Below are 19,958 nucleotides of genomic sequence, written 5' to 3' on the forward strand. Positions count from 1 at the left end.
CTCCCGTGAGGACCAGGAGAGGGGAAGGTCGATGGGATCGGCCCTGGTGGGCCCTGCAGCCTGAGGACTCACTGGAGCCCCCTGAGCGCGCCTTTTCCCTTAAACACTCACCTGGTATTTTATCACACACACCCCTCCTAGAGGTGTTGTTCTCGCCTGACGTCCAGGTAGAGGCAGATGGACAGTCACACCCCGGACACACGTGCATGAAGAAACATGGCCTATGCCTACCTTGGACCCAGGTCACGCCACTTGGGGATGGGAGACTCAGTTCCAACAACTGGACCCATATCCCTCTGCTCTTCCTCCTCCCACTTCGCTGGACAAGCGGTTTTATGGGGAAGGGAAGGATGTCAGTTTGGGACAGTTGCACTGCTCACCCCCTTACATGCCAATCCCCTGCTCACCCTCCCGTTCTTCCTGCCCCACAGCAGAAGGGAAAGGGAGATGGACTGTTACAATGTCCTATGTGATGTTCACGCCAACTTGTTCACACACAACATCGTTCATAGTTCTGAAAAAGCTCCTATGTTCTTATATCAGGTGTGCGTAGGTATCACATAATTCCATTTTCTGCTCAAAACGCCATTTAATATAAAACTACCCCATGTAACTGATGGCTTCTTAGAACAACAGAGAGTGGCCAACCCTGCCTGGAGGTACAACTGCACGGTGAGCACCCCAGCCCTGTCCCCCGACACTGCTAGTGGGACAGGGTCCAGGACTGAGTCGGGGAGACCCCAGGCCCTTCAGAGCCCAGACATGAGATCCCTGACATCCTCCCGACTCACCGCTGGAGGGAGTGGACTGCTAAGATCCCCAAGGAAGACAGAAAGGGGTTTCCTGAGGAAGGATCAGTGTTCCCAGGGGTGGCGTTGGATTGGGGTGAACTAGATAGCTGGGGCCACGAGGGGGAGGACATTCCCACCTCATCCTTCAGGCTCAGAGCCTCCAGGGAAGGTTGTTAGGACTCAGGACACATGGACATCAGGGAGCTTACTTAGTGTATCAACTCCCTCCCTCAGCATCTCAGTCCCCATGCAGCCTGGACTGTGTGAGGGCCCAGCATCTATCTCTTTCGGGACTTTCCCCAGGGGACAGCAGGGTGGGCCTGGGCAGGACTAGAGGGGAAACTGATTTGCATGAGGCACGTTCGGCCCTAACGGGTGTGGGAGGCATGAAAAGGCCCAGGACTCCCCACTGCAGCCAGGAGCCTGAGGAGGCCACATCCTGTGAGTGTCCCCACCATGGTCTGGACGGTGCTTCTGCTCCAGCTCCTGGCGCACAGCTCAGGTCAGAGGAGGGGACTCTGCATCCTTGGGGGACACAGAACAGCAGGGCCTCAGGTGACCTTTGTCCCTCATAACCCCTGTCTCTCTCCTGTTGGTTTCAGGGGTGGATTCTCAGACTGTGGTGACCCAGGAGCCGTCCATGTCAGTATCTCCAGGAGGGACAGTCACACTCACCTGTGGCCTTAGCTCTGGGTCAGTCTCCACTAGTAACTACCCCAGCTGGTACCAGCAGACCCCAGGCAAGCCTCTCCGCATGCTCATCTACAGCACAAACAGCCGCCCCTCAGGGGTCCCTGACCACTTCTCTGGCTCCATCTCTGGGAACAAAGCCGCCCTCACCATCTCGGGGGCCCAGCCTGAGGATGAAGCCGACTATCACTGTAGTTTGTACATGGGTAGTTACATTTACACGGTGATGTAAACCCACGGGGAAGTGCAACCAAAACGTCCTCCTGGGCTCAGACTGGCTCAGCCTTTGATGCAGAAGGAAAGAGCAATGGTGGAAATGGCCAGCACACCATGGGAAGGGGGCTCTCTGAGCCCATTCTTCTGTCCAGGGTCAGGTGACTCCTCCGTCTCTCCCAGAGCGTGTCCCTCTTGTCATTTGACTCCTGCAAGAATGGGCTTTCCCTCTTCCTCTCTGCCCATAGTTACAGTGAAGGGCTCAGCTCCCAACTGGATCCACCAACAGTGAGATTCAGCAAACTCAGCAGTACCTATAAGACCCCTAATTTAAGGAGCAATAACACGATATCCTCGTTTATGAATTTGACTGTGGAGACCAAGTTAATGTGTATTTTGGCCTTGAAATGGGAGCATTGCCTGAGGGCTGTCAGAAATGAAATTCCCATGTTAGACCCACTGAGTCACAAACGTGTTGTTGTCCCGGAATCTCTCCGTCCACAAGCTCCCCGGGAGGTGGTTCCACAGGAAAGCTGGAGAAGCTCCTCTCCTCCTGTTGGTACCTTCCTTCCTCCGCGTCAAAGAATAACCTCCAAATGCTTAAAAGACTGAAATGTCAGACTCAAAACCATAAAACTCTGAATGAAATGCAGGTACTAAAATCTCTGGCCGTTATCTTACCTACATTTTTGCTAATATATCTCCTCAGGCAAGGAAAGCAAAAGGAAAAATTAACCAATGGGATTCATGAAACTAAAGAGTTTTTGCACAGCAAAGGGAACCGTCAACAAAACAAAAGACAACCTACTGAGTGGAAGCAGATATTCACCAATGATGCATCCCGTAAAGGGGCTCATGTCCCACAGTTATAAGCAGCACATACAACTCAACACCAAGAAGGGAAAGCAAACCCACAACACAGTCCAATTAAAAAATGGGCAGAGGACCTGCAGAGACTCCCAAACAGAATACACAGAAGCCAACAGACAGAGGAAAAGATACTCAATGTCAGTGATCGTCACAGAAATGGAAATGAAACCCACAATGCAATTCCATCTCACATGCTCAGAATGGCTGTCATGAAATCCACACACAAGTGCATTCCCACCAATAGTGCATGAGGGTTCGAAAAGGGAACCCTCATGCACTGTTGGTGGGAATGCAGGCTGGGGCAGTCACTCTAGAAAGCTGTATGGAGGGGCCTTACAGCATTACAGGCCAAACTGCCCCATTCCCCAGCGACTCCCCATCTGGGTATTGACCTGAAGAAACCCAAACTCTGATGTGGAGAACTGCAGGCTCCCTGTGTTCACTGCAGCATCATTTGCAATGGCCACGCCATGGAAGCACCCAGGTGCCCAGAGGGGCCTAGAGGGGATGGCGCTGTGTAACGTAGGTCAGACAGAGAAAAACACACACCATAACATTTCACTCATATGTGGAAGGTAAAGGATAAACAAAATAAGAAAAAAAAAAATTGATAGGAACTCAGAGTACAATCAGATGGTTTCCTGAGGGCAGGGGGTCTAGGAGGCTGAAGGAAAAAGTTGGAGGGAGTAAAGTACCAATTGCTGTTTCCCAAACAGACACGGGAATGCTGAAGCACAGCACAGGGACCTAGACAATGACCTTGTGGTAAGTCTGTGTGGAGCCAGGGGGGCCCAGGGATCCCAAGGGAACACTTTGTAAAGCACAGGATTGCACAACACTATGCTGTGCACCTGAACCCAACACAAAAGAATATTAAATGTAAAAAAGGTGAAAAATAAAAGGGTTTATTAAAGCAGAGGTCCAGCTGCTGTGGCCTGGGAGGCCTTAGGGAGCTGGGCATTGGTTTCCCTGGAAATTGCACTGTGAGGAGGGTGTGATCTCCAGGCTCAGGGACCCTCCCATGAAGGACACGGCTCTCAGAGGCCCACGTCCCCCAGTTTATCCCAGGGCCTCTCCTCCTTTCCCTCTTGTTGGTGGGATGACATGTGATCGATGTTCACTGACTTGGGCCTGGACCACAGAAACCCAATTCCCATTGAATCCATGGAGCTCCTAACAAATATACTTGATGAGGCAACTGAAGATGAGAGAACAGGAAATGAGGACTTCTAAATCCCAGGAGGGAGAAAACGTTCTAAAAGGGGTAGTGTTTCATTCATAATAGTATTCATTTTATATCAACCCTCGTACTGAGAAAATAAATACATCAGCAGATACACACATTTTAACACCTCAGGAGCCTAAAGAAGGTATTCCCCGTGTAACCTTCAAGGATAAACCAGAAGCTACAGGACTGACCTGGAACACAGACATTTCTCCTTGACATCATTAGAGTCTCCTGGCAAAGGCAGAGGCAAAAAGCCAAGACATGCCCACGGGGACCCGGATGTCACAACAGCCACAGACACAACAACCACAAACACAACCAGGAATTTCACCCTAAAGGATCCCCAGGTGGAATCACGACCAGGTAGGAACTGACAGGCTGACTGGGGAACCTTAAGCCTCACACTTTGCTCCCAAGACTCAGGCACCAGAAATGAACCCAGCGGCCAGGCAGACAGGGGGAAAGGCAACAAGCAGGGTTCCTTTAAGGGCTGGGAACGTAGCGTGTCATTTACTTTTGTGCAGGTCCCCAGTCCCCTGAGAAAATCACGGGTCACCCCAGCATCAGAGGTGGGACCTGCTCATTCTCCTGCCCTGGGCAGTGGCCTCAGGAAGACCACAGAGCCCCTCCAGGAGGGCTGGGGGGGAGGAAATGGGCTGGAGGACATGTGCTCTGGGACCAGCAGGGGGCGCTGGTGCACTGGGACTCAGAGCTCAGGGCTCTGGGCCAGGCAGGCTAGGCTCACACTCTACTGGCTCCTGCACACTTGGGCAGGCAGGTCCTCACTCAAGTGTGACCTCCCTGCACCTGGGCCCCAGGAGCCACATGAGCCCTCAGCTCTGACACACACACTTGTTTCATATCCCACCCCTCCCCTCATGGAGTCACTGTCCAGCCTGATTTACAGGCAAAGATAAGCAATCACACAACAAAAAATATCTTAGTTGAAGAAACATGACCTATGAGAAATTTAAATTGATCATTCCAGTTTTAATACAAAGATGATTGGGTAGTGATTCCAAAATAAATACCATAAATCACTGTGTCATTTCCCCTCTGATGGATGCCAGTGTGTGTATTACCTTCCCCAACGACTGGAGACATGTTATCCCCTTCTCATCCCCTTCCATTTCTCCATCCCTCCCATTCTTCGCACACCACAGGGAGAGAACTTTTAACCTGTCCTGTGATGTTCACATCAACTTGCTCACACTCAGTGTTGATCTCACTTCTGATCATGAGATCCATGCTCGATTTTGTTACATCAGATGGTTTCTCGCAATAAATGGTGACACTGTGACATCTAATCTAATAATAGACAAATATGCAAATTGACCGCACCTTCGCTACACCTAAGCCACGCCCACCAGCCAAGCCATGCCCACCAACCAATCAGGACGAGTATGCAAATTGCCCCAACAAAGATGGCGGCTGATTTGCATATCAAGACAGTGTCGAAAGAAGCCAAGAGCTGCAAAGGGGAGTAAAGCTTCGAAGAAGCAAGCAAGCCAGGGGGGCGGGGCGGGCGACAAGAGCGGAGCGGAGGCGGGGCCGGGGGCGAAGGGAAATGCGGGCGGGCAGGAGGAGAAGGCGGGGCTGGCGGCAAGGGCGGAGCGGAGGCGGGGCCGGGGGCGAAGGGAAACCCGGGCGGTCTGGAGGAGAAGGTGAGGCGGGTGATAAAGGCGGGCTGGAGGCGGGACCGGGGGCGAAGGGAAACGTGGGCGGGCTGGAGGAGAAGGCGGGCCGGTGACAAGGGCGGGGCGGAGGCGGGGCCGGGGGTGAAGGGAAACGCGGGCGGGCTGGAGGAGAAGGCGGGGCCGGTGACAAGGGCGGGGCGGGGCGGAGGCGGGCGACAATGGCAGAGCAAAGGGAAATGCGGGCGGGCTGGAGGAGAAGGTGAGGCGGGTGATAAAGGCGGAGCGGAGGCGGGGCCGGGGGCGAAGGGAAATGCGGGAGGGCCGGAGGAGAAGGCAAGGCGGGCGGCAAGGGAGGAACAGAGGCGGGGTAGAGTGCAGCAGGAAATCCCATTGCAGGAATTTTCCTGCAACGGGAAAGCTAGTTTTATATATAAAACCCTATTTAATTAGGAGACACACCATAGAAGTGATGGCTTCTTAGGACAAAAGAGAGTGGCCATCTGTGCCTGGCAGGGCAGCTGTCTGCATCAGGACCCCCAACACTGGTCCCCAAATCTCTTTTCCTGGGACAGGGATTAACACAGCTGTACAGAGGACACAACGGTGGAGGCAGGACTGACTGCCAAGATCCTCCAAAGAAGACAAGGAGGGCTTTCGCTGAGGAAGGAAGCAGAGACCCAGGGAAGGAGTTGGATTTGGGGTGAACTAGATTGTTGGGGTCAAGAAGGTGGAGGACTCTCCCAACTCATCCTTCAGCCTCAGACCCTCCAGGGAAGGAAGTTAGGACTGAGGTCACCAGGACTCCAGGGCACTGACTTTGCGCCAGAATCACCCCCTTGCCTTGGGGTCTCAGTTAATGTGGAGTCTATTGGTCTGTGTGAGGGCCCAGCATCTGCCTCTTCAAGATCCCCCAGGGGACAGCAGGGTGACCCTGGGCAGGACTAGAGGGGAAGCTGATTTGCATGAGGCACCTTCTCCCCTAATGGGGGTGGGAGGCATGAAAAGGCCCAGGACTCCCCACTGCAGCCAGGAGCCTGAGGAGGCCACATCCTGTGAGTGTCCCCACCATGGTCTGGACGGTGCTTCTGCTCCAGCTCCTGGCGCACAGCTCAGGTCAGAGGAGGGGACTCTGCATCCTTGGGGGACACAGAACAGCAGGGCCTCATGATGACCTTCATCCCTCATCATAACCCCTGTCTCTCTCCTGTTGGTTTCAGGGGTGGATTCTCAGACTGTGGTGACCCAGGAGCCGTCCATGTCAGTATCTCCAGGAGGGACAGTCACACTCACCTGTGGACTTAGCTTTGGGGAAGTCTCTATGGGTCACTCCTCTGGCTGGTTCCAGCAGACCCCAGGCAAGCCTCCCCGCCAGCTCATCTACGACACAAACAGCCGCCCCTCTGGGGTCCCTGACCGCTTCTCTGGCTCCATCTCTGGGAACAAAGCCGCCCTCACCATCTCGGGGGTCCAGCCTGAGGACGAGGCCGACTATCACTGTGCTCTGTACATGGGTAGTTACAATTACACGGTGATATAAACCCACGGGGAAGTGCAACCAAAACCTTCTCCTGGGCTCAGACTGGCTCAGCCTTTGATGCAGAAGGAATGAGCAATGGTGGAAATGGCCAGCACACCATTGGAAGGGGGCTCTCTGAGCCCATTCTCTTGTCCACGGTCATGTGCCTCCTCTGTCTCTCCCAGAGCGTGTCCGTCTCGTCATGTGACTCCTCCAAGAATGGGCTTTCCCTCTTCCTCTCTGCCCATAGTTACAGGGAAGCGCTCAGCTCCCAACTGGATCGACCTACAGTGAGATTCAGCAACCTCAGCAGTACCTATAAGACTCCCCTAATTTAAGGAGAATAACACGATATCCTCGTTTATGAATTTGACTGTGGAGACCAAGTTAATGTGTATTTTGGCCTTGAAATGGGAGCATTGCCTGAGGGCTGTCAGAAATGAAATTCCCACGTTAGACCCACTGAGTCAGAAACGTGTTGTTGTCGGAATCTCTCCGTCCACAAGCTCCCCGGGAGGTGGTTCCACATGAAAGCTGGAGAAGCTCCTCTCCTCCTATTGGTACCTTCCTTCCTCCGCGTCAACGAATAAACTCCAAATGCTTAAAAGACTGAAATGTCAGACTCAAAACCATAAAACTCTGAAAGAATTATAGGTTCTAAAATCTCTGACATTCATCTTGCCAACATTTTTCTCAATACATCTCCTCAGACAAGGAAAAGTAAACCAATGGGACTAAAGTTTTTTGCACAGCAAAGGAAACCATCAACACAACAAACAGACAGCCTCCAGTGACATAACGGAAGTACATGTTCACCAATGATACATCCCATAAAGGGGTTCCTGTCCCACATCTATAAAGAGCTCACACCGCTCAACACCAAGAGGAGAAAGCAAACCCACAAACAATCCACACAAACAATGGGCAGAGGACCTGATAGACTCCCCACAAAGAACACACAGACATGGGAAAAGATGCTCAACGCCACTAACCATCACAGAAATGTAAATGAAACCCACAATGCAATGCCACCGCACATGCTCAGAATGGTGTCATCAACTCCACACACAACAAGCGTTGGCACAGATGTGAAGAAAAGGGAACCCTCATGCACTGTTGGTGGGAATGCAGGCTGGGGCAGTCGCTCTAGAAAGCTGTATGGCGGGGCCTCACAGCATTACAGGCCAAACTGCCCCATTCCCCAGCGACTCCCCATCTGGGTATTGACCTGAAGAAACCCAAACTCTGATGTGGAGACCTGCATGCCCCCTGTGTTCACTGCAGCATCATTTGCAATGGCCACGCCATGGAAGCACCCAGGTGCCCAGAGGGGCCTAGAGGGGATGGTGCTGCGTAAAGTAGGTCAGACAGAGAAAAACAAACACCATACCATTTCACTCATATGTGGAATGTATGCTAAAAAACAAAATAAAGAAACACACAAAATAGAGTACAATCAGATGGTATCCTGAGGGCAGGGGGTCTAGGAGGCTGAAGGAAAAAGTTGGAGGGAGTAAAGTACCAATTGCTGTTTCCCAAACAGACACGGGAATGCTGAAGGGACCTAGACAATGACCTTGTGGTAAGTCTGTGCGGAGCCAGGGGGGCCCAGGGACCCCAAGGGAACACTTTGTAAAGCACAGGATTGCACAACACTATGCTGTGCACCTGAACCCAACACAAAAGAATATTAAATGTAAACTAAAGGTGAAAAATAAAAGGTTTTATTAAAGCAGAGGTCCAGCTGCTGTGGCCTGGGAGGCCGAGGTGCCCTCTTCCAAGCCATGTGGGTCCCCTGCGCCCTGCCTTGGCCTGGGTATTTATTCTCTGAATTCAGACACCCCAGGGAAGCTGGGTGTCTTTTTCCTGGAAATCACACGGTGAGGAGCTTCTGATCTCCAGGCTTTGGGCCCCACCCCAGGAAGGACAAGGCTCTGAAATTAGGGCTCACGTCCTCGGTTTCATACCCATCACCTCTCCTTCTTCCCTCTCTGCGTTTTGCTGTTGTTGTTGGGATGATACATGAGACATATTAACTGACTTGGACCTAAACCTTATAAACCCAATTCCCATGGAATCCATGGGTATCCTAAAGAATATACCCGAAAAGCCCAATGAAGTTTAGAGAACAGAAAATGTGGACTTTTAAACTGCCTAAGGGGAGGGGAAAAAAAACTCTAAAAAGGGGTAGAGTTTCATTCATATTAATATTCTTTTTATGTCACCCTTTGTATTGCTAATATAACATTCACGAAATTCACGAATACATGAGACCCAGCCACCCTGGATCAGTGGTTGAGCATTGACCTATGAACCAGGAGGTCATGGTTTGATTCCCTATTAGGGCACATGCTTGGGTTTGGGGCTCGATCCCCAGTGTGGGGTGTATAGGAGGCAGCCAATGAATGATTTCCTCTCATCATTGATGTTTCTATGTCTCTCTCCCTCTCTTTTCCTCTCTGGCATCAATAAAAATATAATTAAATTTTTAAAACAGAACCTACAGAAGTAATCAATGAACACAAGACATTTGTTCCCTGACATCGGTATAATCTCCTGGCAAAGGCGGAAAAAGCTAAGATGTCCACAGGGGGCTGGGACTCTGACAGAAGCCCCTCACAACAGCCACAGAGACAACATCAACAACAACCAGGAATTTTACCCTAAAGGATCCCCAAGTGGAATAATGACCAGGTAGAAACTGGCGGGCTTTCTAGGGAACCTTAAGCCTCAAACTTTGCTCCCAAGGCTCAGGCACCAGAAATGAACCCAGCGGCCAGGCAGACAGAGGGAAAGTCAACAAGCAGGGTTCCTTTAAGGGCTGGGAACGTAACGTGTCATTCACTTTTGTGCAGGTCCTGAGTCCCCTGAGAAAATCAAGGGTCACCCCAGCATCAGAGGTGGGACCTGCTCATTCTCCTGCCCTGGGCAGTGGCCTCAGGAAGACCACAGAGCCCTTGATTGTTGAAAGGAAAAAGGGCTACCATTCCTGCTGGAGAGTTCCCAGCACCATGCATAATTTCCGGAGGATGTCACCAGGGGTCGCTGTGGACCTTCTCAGAGCTGCCAGGCCTGAAGCCAACTCTAATGGTTCTAACTGAGTGGGCCCTGCGCCCATGCTCCTGGCCTGGGTGTGAGGTGACAGCAGGTGCTTCCCCTCAAGGGACAGACTCAGAGCCAACAGCCGCCCCGTCCTCCTCCTCACAGTGAAGCTGCCAATGGGGCCCAGGACCCAGAGCAGGAGGGTCCTGTGGGCGCACATTTGCATAATGACCAGCAAACACCCCTGTACCCAGGAGGCCGGGAGGAGATAAAGGGACACCGAGCCCAGCACGTGCCAGAGACCCAGGCACCTGGGAACGTCTCCACCATGAGCTGGACTCCCCTCCTCCTCCTCCTCCTCGCTCTCTGCCCAGGTCCAGGGCCATTTCAGAGACCAGCCTGTGGGGGGTCCCTCTGCCTTCATTCTTCATTCCTGATTGTGTCTGTTTTGTTTCAGGGTCCAGGTCTCAGGCTGTGGTCACTCAGGAGCCCTCAATGACTGTGTCCCCCGGAGCGACGGTCACTCTCACCTGCGGCTCCAGCACTGGAGCACTCACCGATGGCCACTACCCGTACTGGATGCAGCAGAAGTCTGGCCAGGCCCCCAGGACACTCATTTATAACACAAACAAGAAACACTCCTGGACGCCGGCCCGGTTCTCAGGCTCCATCCAAGGGGGCAAAGCTGCCCTGACCCTCGCAGGGGCGCAGCCTGAGGACGAGGCCGAGTACTACTGCTGGCTATACTTCAGTGGTGCTCGGCACAGTGAGCGACCCTGATGGGGAACCAGGACATAAACCCGAGCTTGGCCGAGTGTGGGTACAAACATCGTCCTGTGATATTGGCGTCACGTAACAGACATCTGAGCTCTCAGGGGAGCTTAAACCTTAACCATCCATAAAGAGACAGTGAGGGGAAGGGTCTGAATGGATTCCCTTCCTGTTTTAACCCTAAAATGAAGGGAATAGAGATGAGCAACTGAGGCCCAAAAAGCAGAATTCATTTATTTTATTTTATAGAAGAAACAATATCTGCTGGATCAGAACTAAGGACTAAGGTCAAACACATTTCCTCCAGATAAAAGCATCTCCAAAGTTCATTGCCAGCTACGAGCAAAGGAAAGAAACACTCCTCTCATATATAACTGAAGTTGTTTCAGTTTAATACTAGAGGCCCGTTGCACGAAGAGATTTGTGCAATAGGCCTTCCTTTCCTTGGCTTCCAGCACTGGTTTTCCTCTGGCACTCGGGACCCAGGCCTTCACTCCGGCCAGAGTCTGCCTCCTTTGTCTTTACTGTAGACCCCAGCAGGAGTCTGCCATCTTCGTCTTCGCTGCTTTGCTTCAGACCCCGGCCAGAGACTGCCGTCTTGGTGTTCGCTGAAGATTCCGGAGTCTGCAGTCTTCGTCTTTGCTGCGCCAGAGTGCCGCTCCTGTAGATCCTTTGGCCCCCCGCCCTCCCTCTCATAGCAGGTGTCCTGCCCTGCCAGGCCACTCTGCACCTGGAGCAGCTGGGCAGCTGCCATCTTTGTCCTTCTAATTTGCATATTCCCTCCTGATTGGCTGGTGGGTGTGGCGGAGTGATGGTCAATTTGCATGTTTTTCTTTTATTAGTGTAGATAATGCATACATTTAATAACTATATTGCATATATTTAAAATATATTGAAACATATACAGCCTTAGACGGTTTGCAGTGGATAGAGCGATGGATGGCCTGTGGAGCAACACAGCCCCATGAAGACACGGGGAGCACTCTGAGGAGATGGAGGCAGAAACTGGGTGATGCAGCTGCAAGCCAAGGAAGGCCCAAAATTGCTGGTGTGGCTCAGTGGTTGAACCTTGACCTATGAACCAGGAGGTCATGGTTCAATTCCTGGTCAAGGCACATGCCCGGGTTTCAGGCTCAATCCCTAATGTGGGGTGTGCAGGAGGCAGCTGATCAAGGATTCTCTCTCATCATTGATATTTCTCTCTCTCTCCCTATCTCTTCCTCTCTGAAATAAAAATATAATTTAAAAAAAATAAAAGTTTGGTAGAATTCAGAAATAAAATAAGCTTAGCATGAAGTTTTCATTTCTGGATGGTGTTTTACCTAACAAACTAAGTTTCCTTAATAACCATAGGACTATTATTTGGGTTATCAATTTTAAGTGAGTTTTGATCATTTTAACCCTTTGCACTCACTTGCTTTTTTCTCGATTCCTTTATTCTAATTTATTTTTTATTTTTTTTTTAATATATTTTTTACAGAGAGGAAGAGAGAGGGATAGAGAGTTAGAAACATCGATGAGAGAGAAACATCGATCAGCTGCCTCTTGCACACCCCCTACTGGGGATGTGCCCGCAACCAAGGTATATGCCCTTGACCGGAATCGAACCTGGGACCCTTCAGGCCGCAGGCTGACGCTCTATCCACTGAGCCAAACCGGTTTCGGCTCGATTCCTGTATTCTAATGCTAACCGTGTTGAATCACACTCGACATCCGAGTGCAAAAGGTTAATATTTACCATGGTTATGTAAGTTGTTAACATCAGGGGAGATTTGGTGAAGGTTGTGTGTACTATCTTTGCAACATTTCTGTGCATCTAAAATTACTCCAAAACAAAAAGTTGAAATAAGCCTATCTCATTCCCTTCCCCTGAATTTATTCACTAACACCTGTGTTGAACTAGATCCGAGGTCTGGCTATAAAACTTTCCACATTCAATCTTTGAGCGTTTGTATTTTCCAGGTAGTCTTCTCTAAATAAAAATATAAAAAGCTAGTGGCCCTGCACGTGAATACATGCACAAGTAGCTCCCTGCTGCTTGCCTCAGCTGGCCACCCCGCCCACGGCCACTCATAGCTCTCCGCTGCACGTAGCTCACTGCCCCGCCCTCCTACTGATCGGTCGGTATGTGACAGTGTCCCGACCAATTTGCATATTACCCTATTATAAGTATAGATCATTCTCACCTTATGCCTACTTTTCGTTGGTACAATGAACCCTAGCTGAAGCTAGGAATTGAAAATATATACCTTCTGATGAAAACTAGTCAAAGGAAGAGGCCCACGAGGAGGGCCCGCAAGAATTCCAAGTACAAGCTTCCCCGGTCTCCTCACAGTGGGGTAAGTCACGGACAATGGGAACTCCTCCTGACATCCATGTGCGACCCTCTGCACGGAGTACTGCCCACCAGGAAAGTTCACCCACGCTCGGTGTCCAGAGGCTTTTTGGGGAGGAGACTTGGTCATGTTGACCATTCACACAGATGACTTTAGTCTCCACCCATTTGGCCGTAAAACATTTAATCCTTGGTCTTTGGTCATTTTCTTTTCATTCTCTAACGTAAATTATTAAGAATAATTCTGACTAAAACCAGCTGTCTATTCAATGTAAGCCTCAAAATAAATAATGTCAACAGAGTCAGTTGGCCATGAAATCACTCCTTGAGTCATGCAAAACACTCAGATAAGAAATGAAGGCCTTGTAACAGTGACACTGACACTGGGGCAGGATTTCAACAACAACCAGAGGAAGATGTACCAACAGGAATGAGCCAAGAAGAGACGAGCAATGAATGCGGAATGGCCTGGGAAACAACAGCTGCGATGGTCAACAGTTACGTTCATAACTGAGAGGAGACCACACACTCTCAGCCCAAGAAGGCCATCAGGGGGCGCTATGGATCTTCTCAGTGGCCTTGAATATCAAGTGGCTCAAATGTAACGGACCCTGAACGGTTGCTCACTGGCCTGTAGAACAGCTTAGAGCAGCTGTTTCCTCCCACAGGGTAGACGCACAACCTCCACCCACCCCTGGCTTACCCGCTGACCGTGTAGCTGCTCCCAGGGCTGAGGACCTGGGTGGTGGATGGGAGTGGTGACAGGCTCAGATTTGCATAAGGCGACCCTCCAACACACCCCTTCATACAGCAGCTCAGTAGGAGATAAAGAGTCAGCAGAGAGCCCAGCCCCAGCTCAGAGCCAGGGGGCCCTTCTAACGTCTGCACCATGGCCTGCACTCCTGTCCTCCTCCTCCTCTTCCTCCTCTTCCTCACTCACTGCCCAGGTGAATATGGACCCCCGATACCAGCTTTGGGGGGGGGGTGTCACTCTGCCTTTATTCTTCATTCCTGATTGTGTCTGCTTTTGGTTTCAGGGTCCAGGTCTCAGGCTGTGGTCACTCAGGAGCCTGAAAAGACCGTGTCCTCAGGAGGGACAGTCACTCTCACCTGTGGCTCCAGCACAGGGGCTGTCACCGATGGCCACTACCCGTACTGGTTCCAGCAGAAGTCTGGCCAGGCCCCCAGGACATTCATTTACAACACGAACAACAGACACTCCTGGACGCCGGCCCGGTTCTCAGGCTCCATCCAAGGGGGCAAAGCTGCCCTGACCCTCGCAGGGGCGCAGCCTGAGGACGAGGCTGTGTACCACTGCTGGCTGGTGTACAGCGGTGCTCGGCACAGTGAGAGATGCAGATGGGGAACCAGGACATAAACCTCCGCTGGGGCCTGTGATAAGGGGATCACGTGACCAGACACACCAGCTCTCAAGTAGTAAATGTGGATCATCCATTGAAAAGTAAAGGGAAGGGTGCCCAGCTGGCATGGCTCAGTGGATGAGCATTGACCTATGAACCAGGAGGTCAGGGTTCGAGTCCAGGTCAGGGCACATGCCCGGGTTGTGGGCTCGATCCCCAGTGTGTGGTGTGCAGGAGGCAGCCGATGAATGATTTTCTCTCATCATTGATGTTTCTCTCTCTCTCCCCCTCTTCCATCCTCTCTGAAATAAATATATTTTTAAAAAAGAAATGATGCTATATAATTAATCTTGTTTTTATTTCTTTTTAATTTTTTAATCCTCACCCAATGAGTGAGAAAATTTTTTCCACTGGTTTTTAGAGAGAGTGGAAAGGATGGGGGAGGGAGAGAGAGAGAAAGAGACACAAACATCGATATGTCAGAGACACATCAATTGCTTGCCTCCTATTCGCATCCCGACTGGGGGTGGAGGATTGAACCTGAAACCAAGGTCCAATCCCTTGACTGGGAATCGAACCCAAGACCCTTTGGTCCATGGGCCAATGCTCTAACTGCTGAGCCAAACTGGCCAGGGCTAATTAATCTTTAATAAAATACTCCTGTTCCATGGTGTGGCTTTTGTGAAACCAGGGGGTGATGCCTGCTATTTTCCTTAGGAAGCTTTTGTTTGCATGTGGTGTGGATTAGTGTGACCCCCCTACTTAGGGCCTCGGACTCAAGTCAGGACAACTGTCTAAAGCAGCGGTCCCCAACCGGTGGTCCGCGAGGTCCAAAACGTTGGCAACCGCTGGTCTAAAGAACGCAGCCCCGTCCTCCCGAAGTTGTCCCTCAAAGGGCGCCCTTGTCAAATGAAGTTCACAATCCCAGTGGCAGTGTGCCCTGGAGAGAGAGTCTTAATGAGCCAGTTCGGAACAGGGACCGAGTCCAGCTGGGTCCCCCTCAGGGGAAACCACCGATGCGGAGGTCTGTCCGTCCTTACGTGTTCCTGACCATGTGCTCTGTGCCAGGCTCGCGTCTAGAGCTCAGAGCACAGCACTGACAAGACAGACGGGGTCCCATCCTCCTGGGGCTGACCCCTACAGGGAAGTGAGGGACAACCAGCCCATGAGAATAAGGCATATGGTGCGGTGTGACAAGAGGTGACATTGACAAGAAAGGGGTGGACAACAGGACGCCCTTAGAGGGTTTTAAGCAAGGAGGAGATAGAATCTGAGTTCAGCTTCTCCAAAAGATGAAATGGGAGGGGCAGAGTGAAGGCTCAGAGCCACTGAGAGAACTAAATACTCCCGACCAGAGCGAAGAGGGCCTGCAGGAGTGCATCTGCCCATTGGTGGTCTCACTATGGACACTAGAGGGGGCTGTGGGCCAGCGCCTGGGAGGCAAGCTCAGCTGTGACATGGTCCTTTATGCCTGGGTCCACCTGTCACTGATGTGGAGCAGCTCAGGGCTGCCATGATGGGGCCACATTGCTGAGCGCCCCTGGGAGGGGAGCTCATTTGCATGAAATGCCCACCCCCGATGGTGGAAGGAGCTAAAATGAGAGCGGTGCAGGCTGACTCTGTGCTGAGGGGGCTCGAGAAGCACAGCGGGGGCGTCTACACCATGGCCTGGGCTTCGCTCCTGCTCGCACTGCTGGCTCACTGCACAGGTCAGGGGGGACTCTCTGGGCTGCGGGGTGGGGAGTGGGAGTGAGAAAGACCACAATGCTCCTTCATGACCCCTGTCCCCGTTCTTGACCTTTGGTCTCTCACCTATTTTTCAGGGGCCACTTCCCAGACTGTGACTCAGCAAAACTCACTGATCACAAACCGGGGGGGGACGGTCATACTCACCTGTGGCTCCAGCGCTGGGGCCGTCACCACCAGTAACTATGCCAGCTGGGTCCAACAGAAGCCCTACCAGGTACCCAAGGGTATAGTAGGTGATACCACCAACCGGGTTCCCGGGGTTCCTGTCCGATTCTCCGGTGCCCTGGCTGGAGACAAGGCCACCCTCACCATCACGGGGACCCAGCCCGAGGACGAGGCAGAGTATTACTGTGCTCTGTGGCTCGGCAACCATTTGCACAGTGACAGATGCAGGCGGGGAAGTGAGACAGAAACCCCGGCTCAGTGTACCCTCCCTCGGCGGCTGCAGATTTCCCTTGAATAAAGTTTCCCTTACTATCTTTAAGTGTCAAGAATAAATTTTCTTTAACATTTTCAAATTTTGTTACTAGTAATTATTCTCAAATGAATATTTTCATACCTTTTTCTTTTATACTAGATTCATTTTGAGGGATCTAGTTTCAGATTAAAACATTTCATATGTTTACTATAGAAACAAAAAAATATATCCTTTTTTAGTAACTCATTTGTAATTTGAAAAGGATATATTTATATAAATGGACATGTCAGTGTATAACAAACACACCCCCTCAAAGCCCCAAGGAAAATTTTAATTCTCAGCAAAACTACACATTCAGACTAAAAACAGTCAGCCTGCAAATTTCTAAATCTTATAATTAAGTTACTATAAAAGTATGGAGAATTAAAACTTTAATAAAAATGAAAATTTGCATCAAAATATTTGGGATTCAGACAAAGCTATAAACAAAGTCAGGCAGTCTTAAATCCTTTAATACAGAAAAATGAACTTTTAAAATGTAAAGCCATAATAAAGAACAATCCTTTAAAAGTAGGTGTATAGCCAAAACCGGTTTGGCTCAGTGGATAGAGCGTCGGCCTGTGGACTGAAAGGTCCCGGGTTCGATTCAGGTCAAGGGCATGTACCTTGGTTGTGGGCACATCCCCAGTAGGGGGTGTGCAGGAGGCAGCTGATCGATGTTTCTAACTCTCTCTCTCCCTTCCTCTCTGTAAAAAAATCAATAAAAAAAATATATATATATATTTTTAAAGTAGGTGTATAAAAGCCCTGGCCAGGTAGCTCAGTTGGTTAGAGCATCATCCCAATATGCTAAGGGTGTGAGTTCAATCCCTGGTCAGGCACATATAAAACTCAACCAATGGGTAAGTGGAAGAACAAATAGATGTGTTGGGTGTTTCTCTCTCTCTCTCTCTCTCTCTCTCTCTCTCTCTCTCTCTCTCATCAATTAATAAATTTTTTAAAAAGCAGAAAAAGTAGGTATATAATGAATCAAGACCAAAAATAGAGAATAAAAACAAACAACTTGGGATAATAAATCAAGAATTGCTTCTGGGAAAAAGTAAATCAAAAGCATTGATAAAACTGTGGCAAACTAATGAGGGGAAAAGAAAATGCATTTCAATATTAGAAATAAGAAAGGGAATGACATTCTGAATACAGAGGATAATATTCACCCTCAAGTAGAACTATTTTTTGCTTCAAGAAAAGAAAGTTTCTAATAGAAAAGTTGTAAATCCAGCCAAGCAAAACCTTGGATCAGTAATGAAAAAGTAAATTATTAACTCAATAGATGGCATAAACTATCCAATAAAACTAATTAACAATTCTCTTTAAATATTCTAAAGATAGAAATTCATTAAGCAGTATACTCATTACTTTTCATGGTAAAGCATTTCTCATCGAAACCCAGAACAAGAAAGCCCATTTTCACATCTTTTTGAAGTTCTGGCCAATACAGTAAGATTAAAATTAAACACAGCCCTAACCGGTTTGGATCAGTGGATAGAGTGTTGGCCTGCGGACTCAAGGGTCCCAGGTTCGATTCCGGTCAAGGGCATGTACCTTGGTTGCGGGCACATCCCCAGTGGGGAGTGTGCAGGAGGCAGCTGATCAATGTTTCTCTCTCATCGATGTTTCTAGTTCTCTATCCCGCTCCCTTCCTCTCTGTAAAAAATCAATAAAATATGTTTTTTAAAAAACACACACACACACAATTGCCCTAGCCGGTTTAGCTCAGTGGATAGAGTGTTGGCCTTCAAACTGAAGGGTCCCGGGTTCCATTCCAGTCAAGGACACATGCCCGGGTTGTGGGCTCGATCCCCAGTTGGGGGCGTGCAGGAGGCAGCCAATCAATGGTTGATTCTCTCTCATCATTGATGTTTCTATCTCTCTCTCACACTCCCTTCCTCTCTGAAATCAATAAAAAATATATTTAAAAAAAGAAATAAACACAATTGGAGGAAAGGCAAAGCGTTTACATAGTAGTGCTAAAAAAATTAAACTAAACTATAAATATGCCATGTTACTAATGAAAAGACAAACAAAAATGTTTTTTCAAAATAACATTTTATTATAATAATTTTATTTAGAATTTTTGGCAACAATAATAAAATAAAATTTATCTGAAAGAACAAGCAAGCCAAATAGACATGGACATTCATGAGGGGTAATAACAAAATAGTAATCTTGAAAGCTATTCAATATATTTGTAAACAAAACAAAGTGGCATTGCTTTAAAAAATATAGCGATATCGATAGAAAACCAGAGAAAGCTCCTGAAGGAACTCAACTCACTATATTAATTTTCTTTTGGTTGCAGGCACAGAAATGGACTTGAGGAGCTCCATTCTAAGAGGGGAGCAAAGTCCTTAATAATGATCCCTTCCTAGTTTTCTGTGAAAACCTAGGAAATTTAACTAGATTAGAGAGGGAAGAGAGTAGAGGAGATATAAAGTGTCCCTTTAGGAGAAGAAAAGGGGTGGGGGCCGAATTTTATTGTCAGTGTCATTTTAAGAACTTTAATGAAACTCAATGAATCAAAGGAAATTCCAACAATTAATTGAGGTAGAAAGCCATGCAGGTATAGGGGAAGAGAATGCTAAGATAAAGAACAGCAGTTGCAAAGTCTTTGGATTAGGAAGAAATGTGATTTTCTTGAGGAAAAGCAAGGCCAGTGCGTCAAAAACAGTGCCTCAGTGGGGGAAACGGTAGAGTAGCATGGTACAGAATGAAAAAGAGAGAGGAGGTATATCAATGAAACCTTGGCAGTAGTAACGATTTGTACTCCTTAGGGGCATATTTTAGTGAAATAGCAAACAACAGTAACAGTTGATAAAACCAAGTAACCACACATAGAATAAAAACATTTCATATTTTTACCATTGAAACCGAATAAGACAGAGAAGTATGCAAAGTCTAAAGATCTAGTTATACCCAGAAGTTTCCACTTGACACCAGAACATGAGGCATACACACACACACACACACACACACACATACACACACACACACATTTTTCTACCCCTAAAGAAAGGAGTTCAGGCTAAAATTTTAGCAAAGTGCCTTGGCCCAAGCAAACAAATTGAAAAGGCCTAGTAAAATGTTCAAAGTGCAAATCCATCAATCAATTAGTCAAGCATTGAAGAAATACAACAAGAATCCACACCAAGGATATTATCTAAAACATGGACAATATACGCACAGCTACTTTACTGTCTAGTCCTTCAAACTCTTAAGAGGGACACTAAACCCTTGGTGATTATCACTTCTCAGGTTTTTGTGAAAGTTTACGGAATTT

General features: G+C 49.1%; 4 gene segments (V, D, J or C); all 4 read left to right on the forward strand.

Moving 5' to 3' along the window:
* Positions 1-1,238: 1,238 nt before the first annotated feature.
* Positions 1,239-1,713, forward strand: LOC129148205 (immunoglobulin lambda variable 8-61-like). The segment is given in 2 exon segments: positions 1,239-1,293; positions 1,394-1,713. Coding segments are annotated over 2 exon segments (366 nt in total).
* Positions 1,714-6,487: 4,774 nt separating this feature from the next.
* On the forward strand, positions 6,488-6,966 carry LOC129148206 (immunoglobulin lambda variable 8-61-like). The segment is given in 2 exon segments: positions 6,488-6,542; positions 6,647-6,966. Coding segments are annotated over 2 exon segments (366 nt in total).
* A 3,349-nt stretch (positions 6,967-10,315) lies between these two features.
* On the forward strand, positions 10,316-14,471 carry LOC129148207 (immunoglobulin lambda variable 7-46-like). The segment is given in 3 exon segments: positions 10,316-10,361; positions 10,445-10,753; positions 14,131-14,471. Coding segments are annotated over 3 exon segments (696 nt in total).
* A 1,646-nt stretch (positions 14,472-16,117) lies between these two features.
* LOC129148208 (Ig lambda-2 chain V region-like) lies at positions 16,118-16,666 on the forward strand. The segment is given in 2 exon segments: positions 16,118-16,163; positions 16,278-16,666. Coding segments are annotated over 2 exon segments (435 nt in total).
* Positions 16,667-19,958: the final 3,292 nt, after the last annotated feature.

The sequence above is a fragment of the Eptesicus fuscus genome, chromosome 23, assembly GCF_027574615.1.
Source record: "Eptesicus fuscus isolate TK198812 chromosome 23, DD_ASM_mEF_20220401, whole genome shotgun sequence".
Classification (NCBI taxonomy): domain Eukaryota; kingdom Metazoa; phylum Chordata; class Mammalia; order Chiroptera; family Vespertilionidae; genus Eptesicus; species Eptesicus fuscus.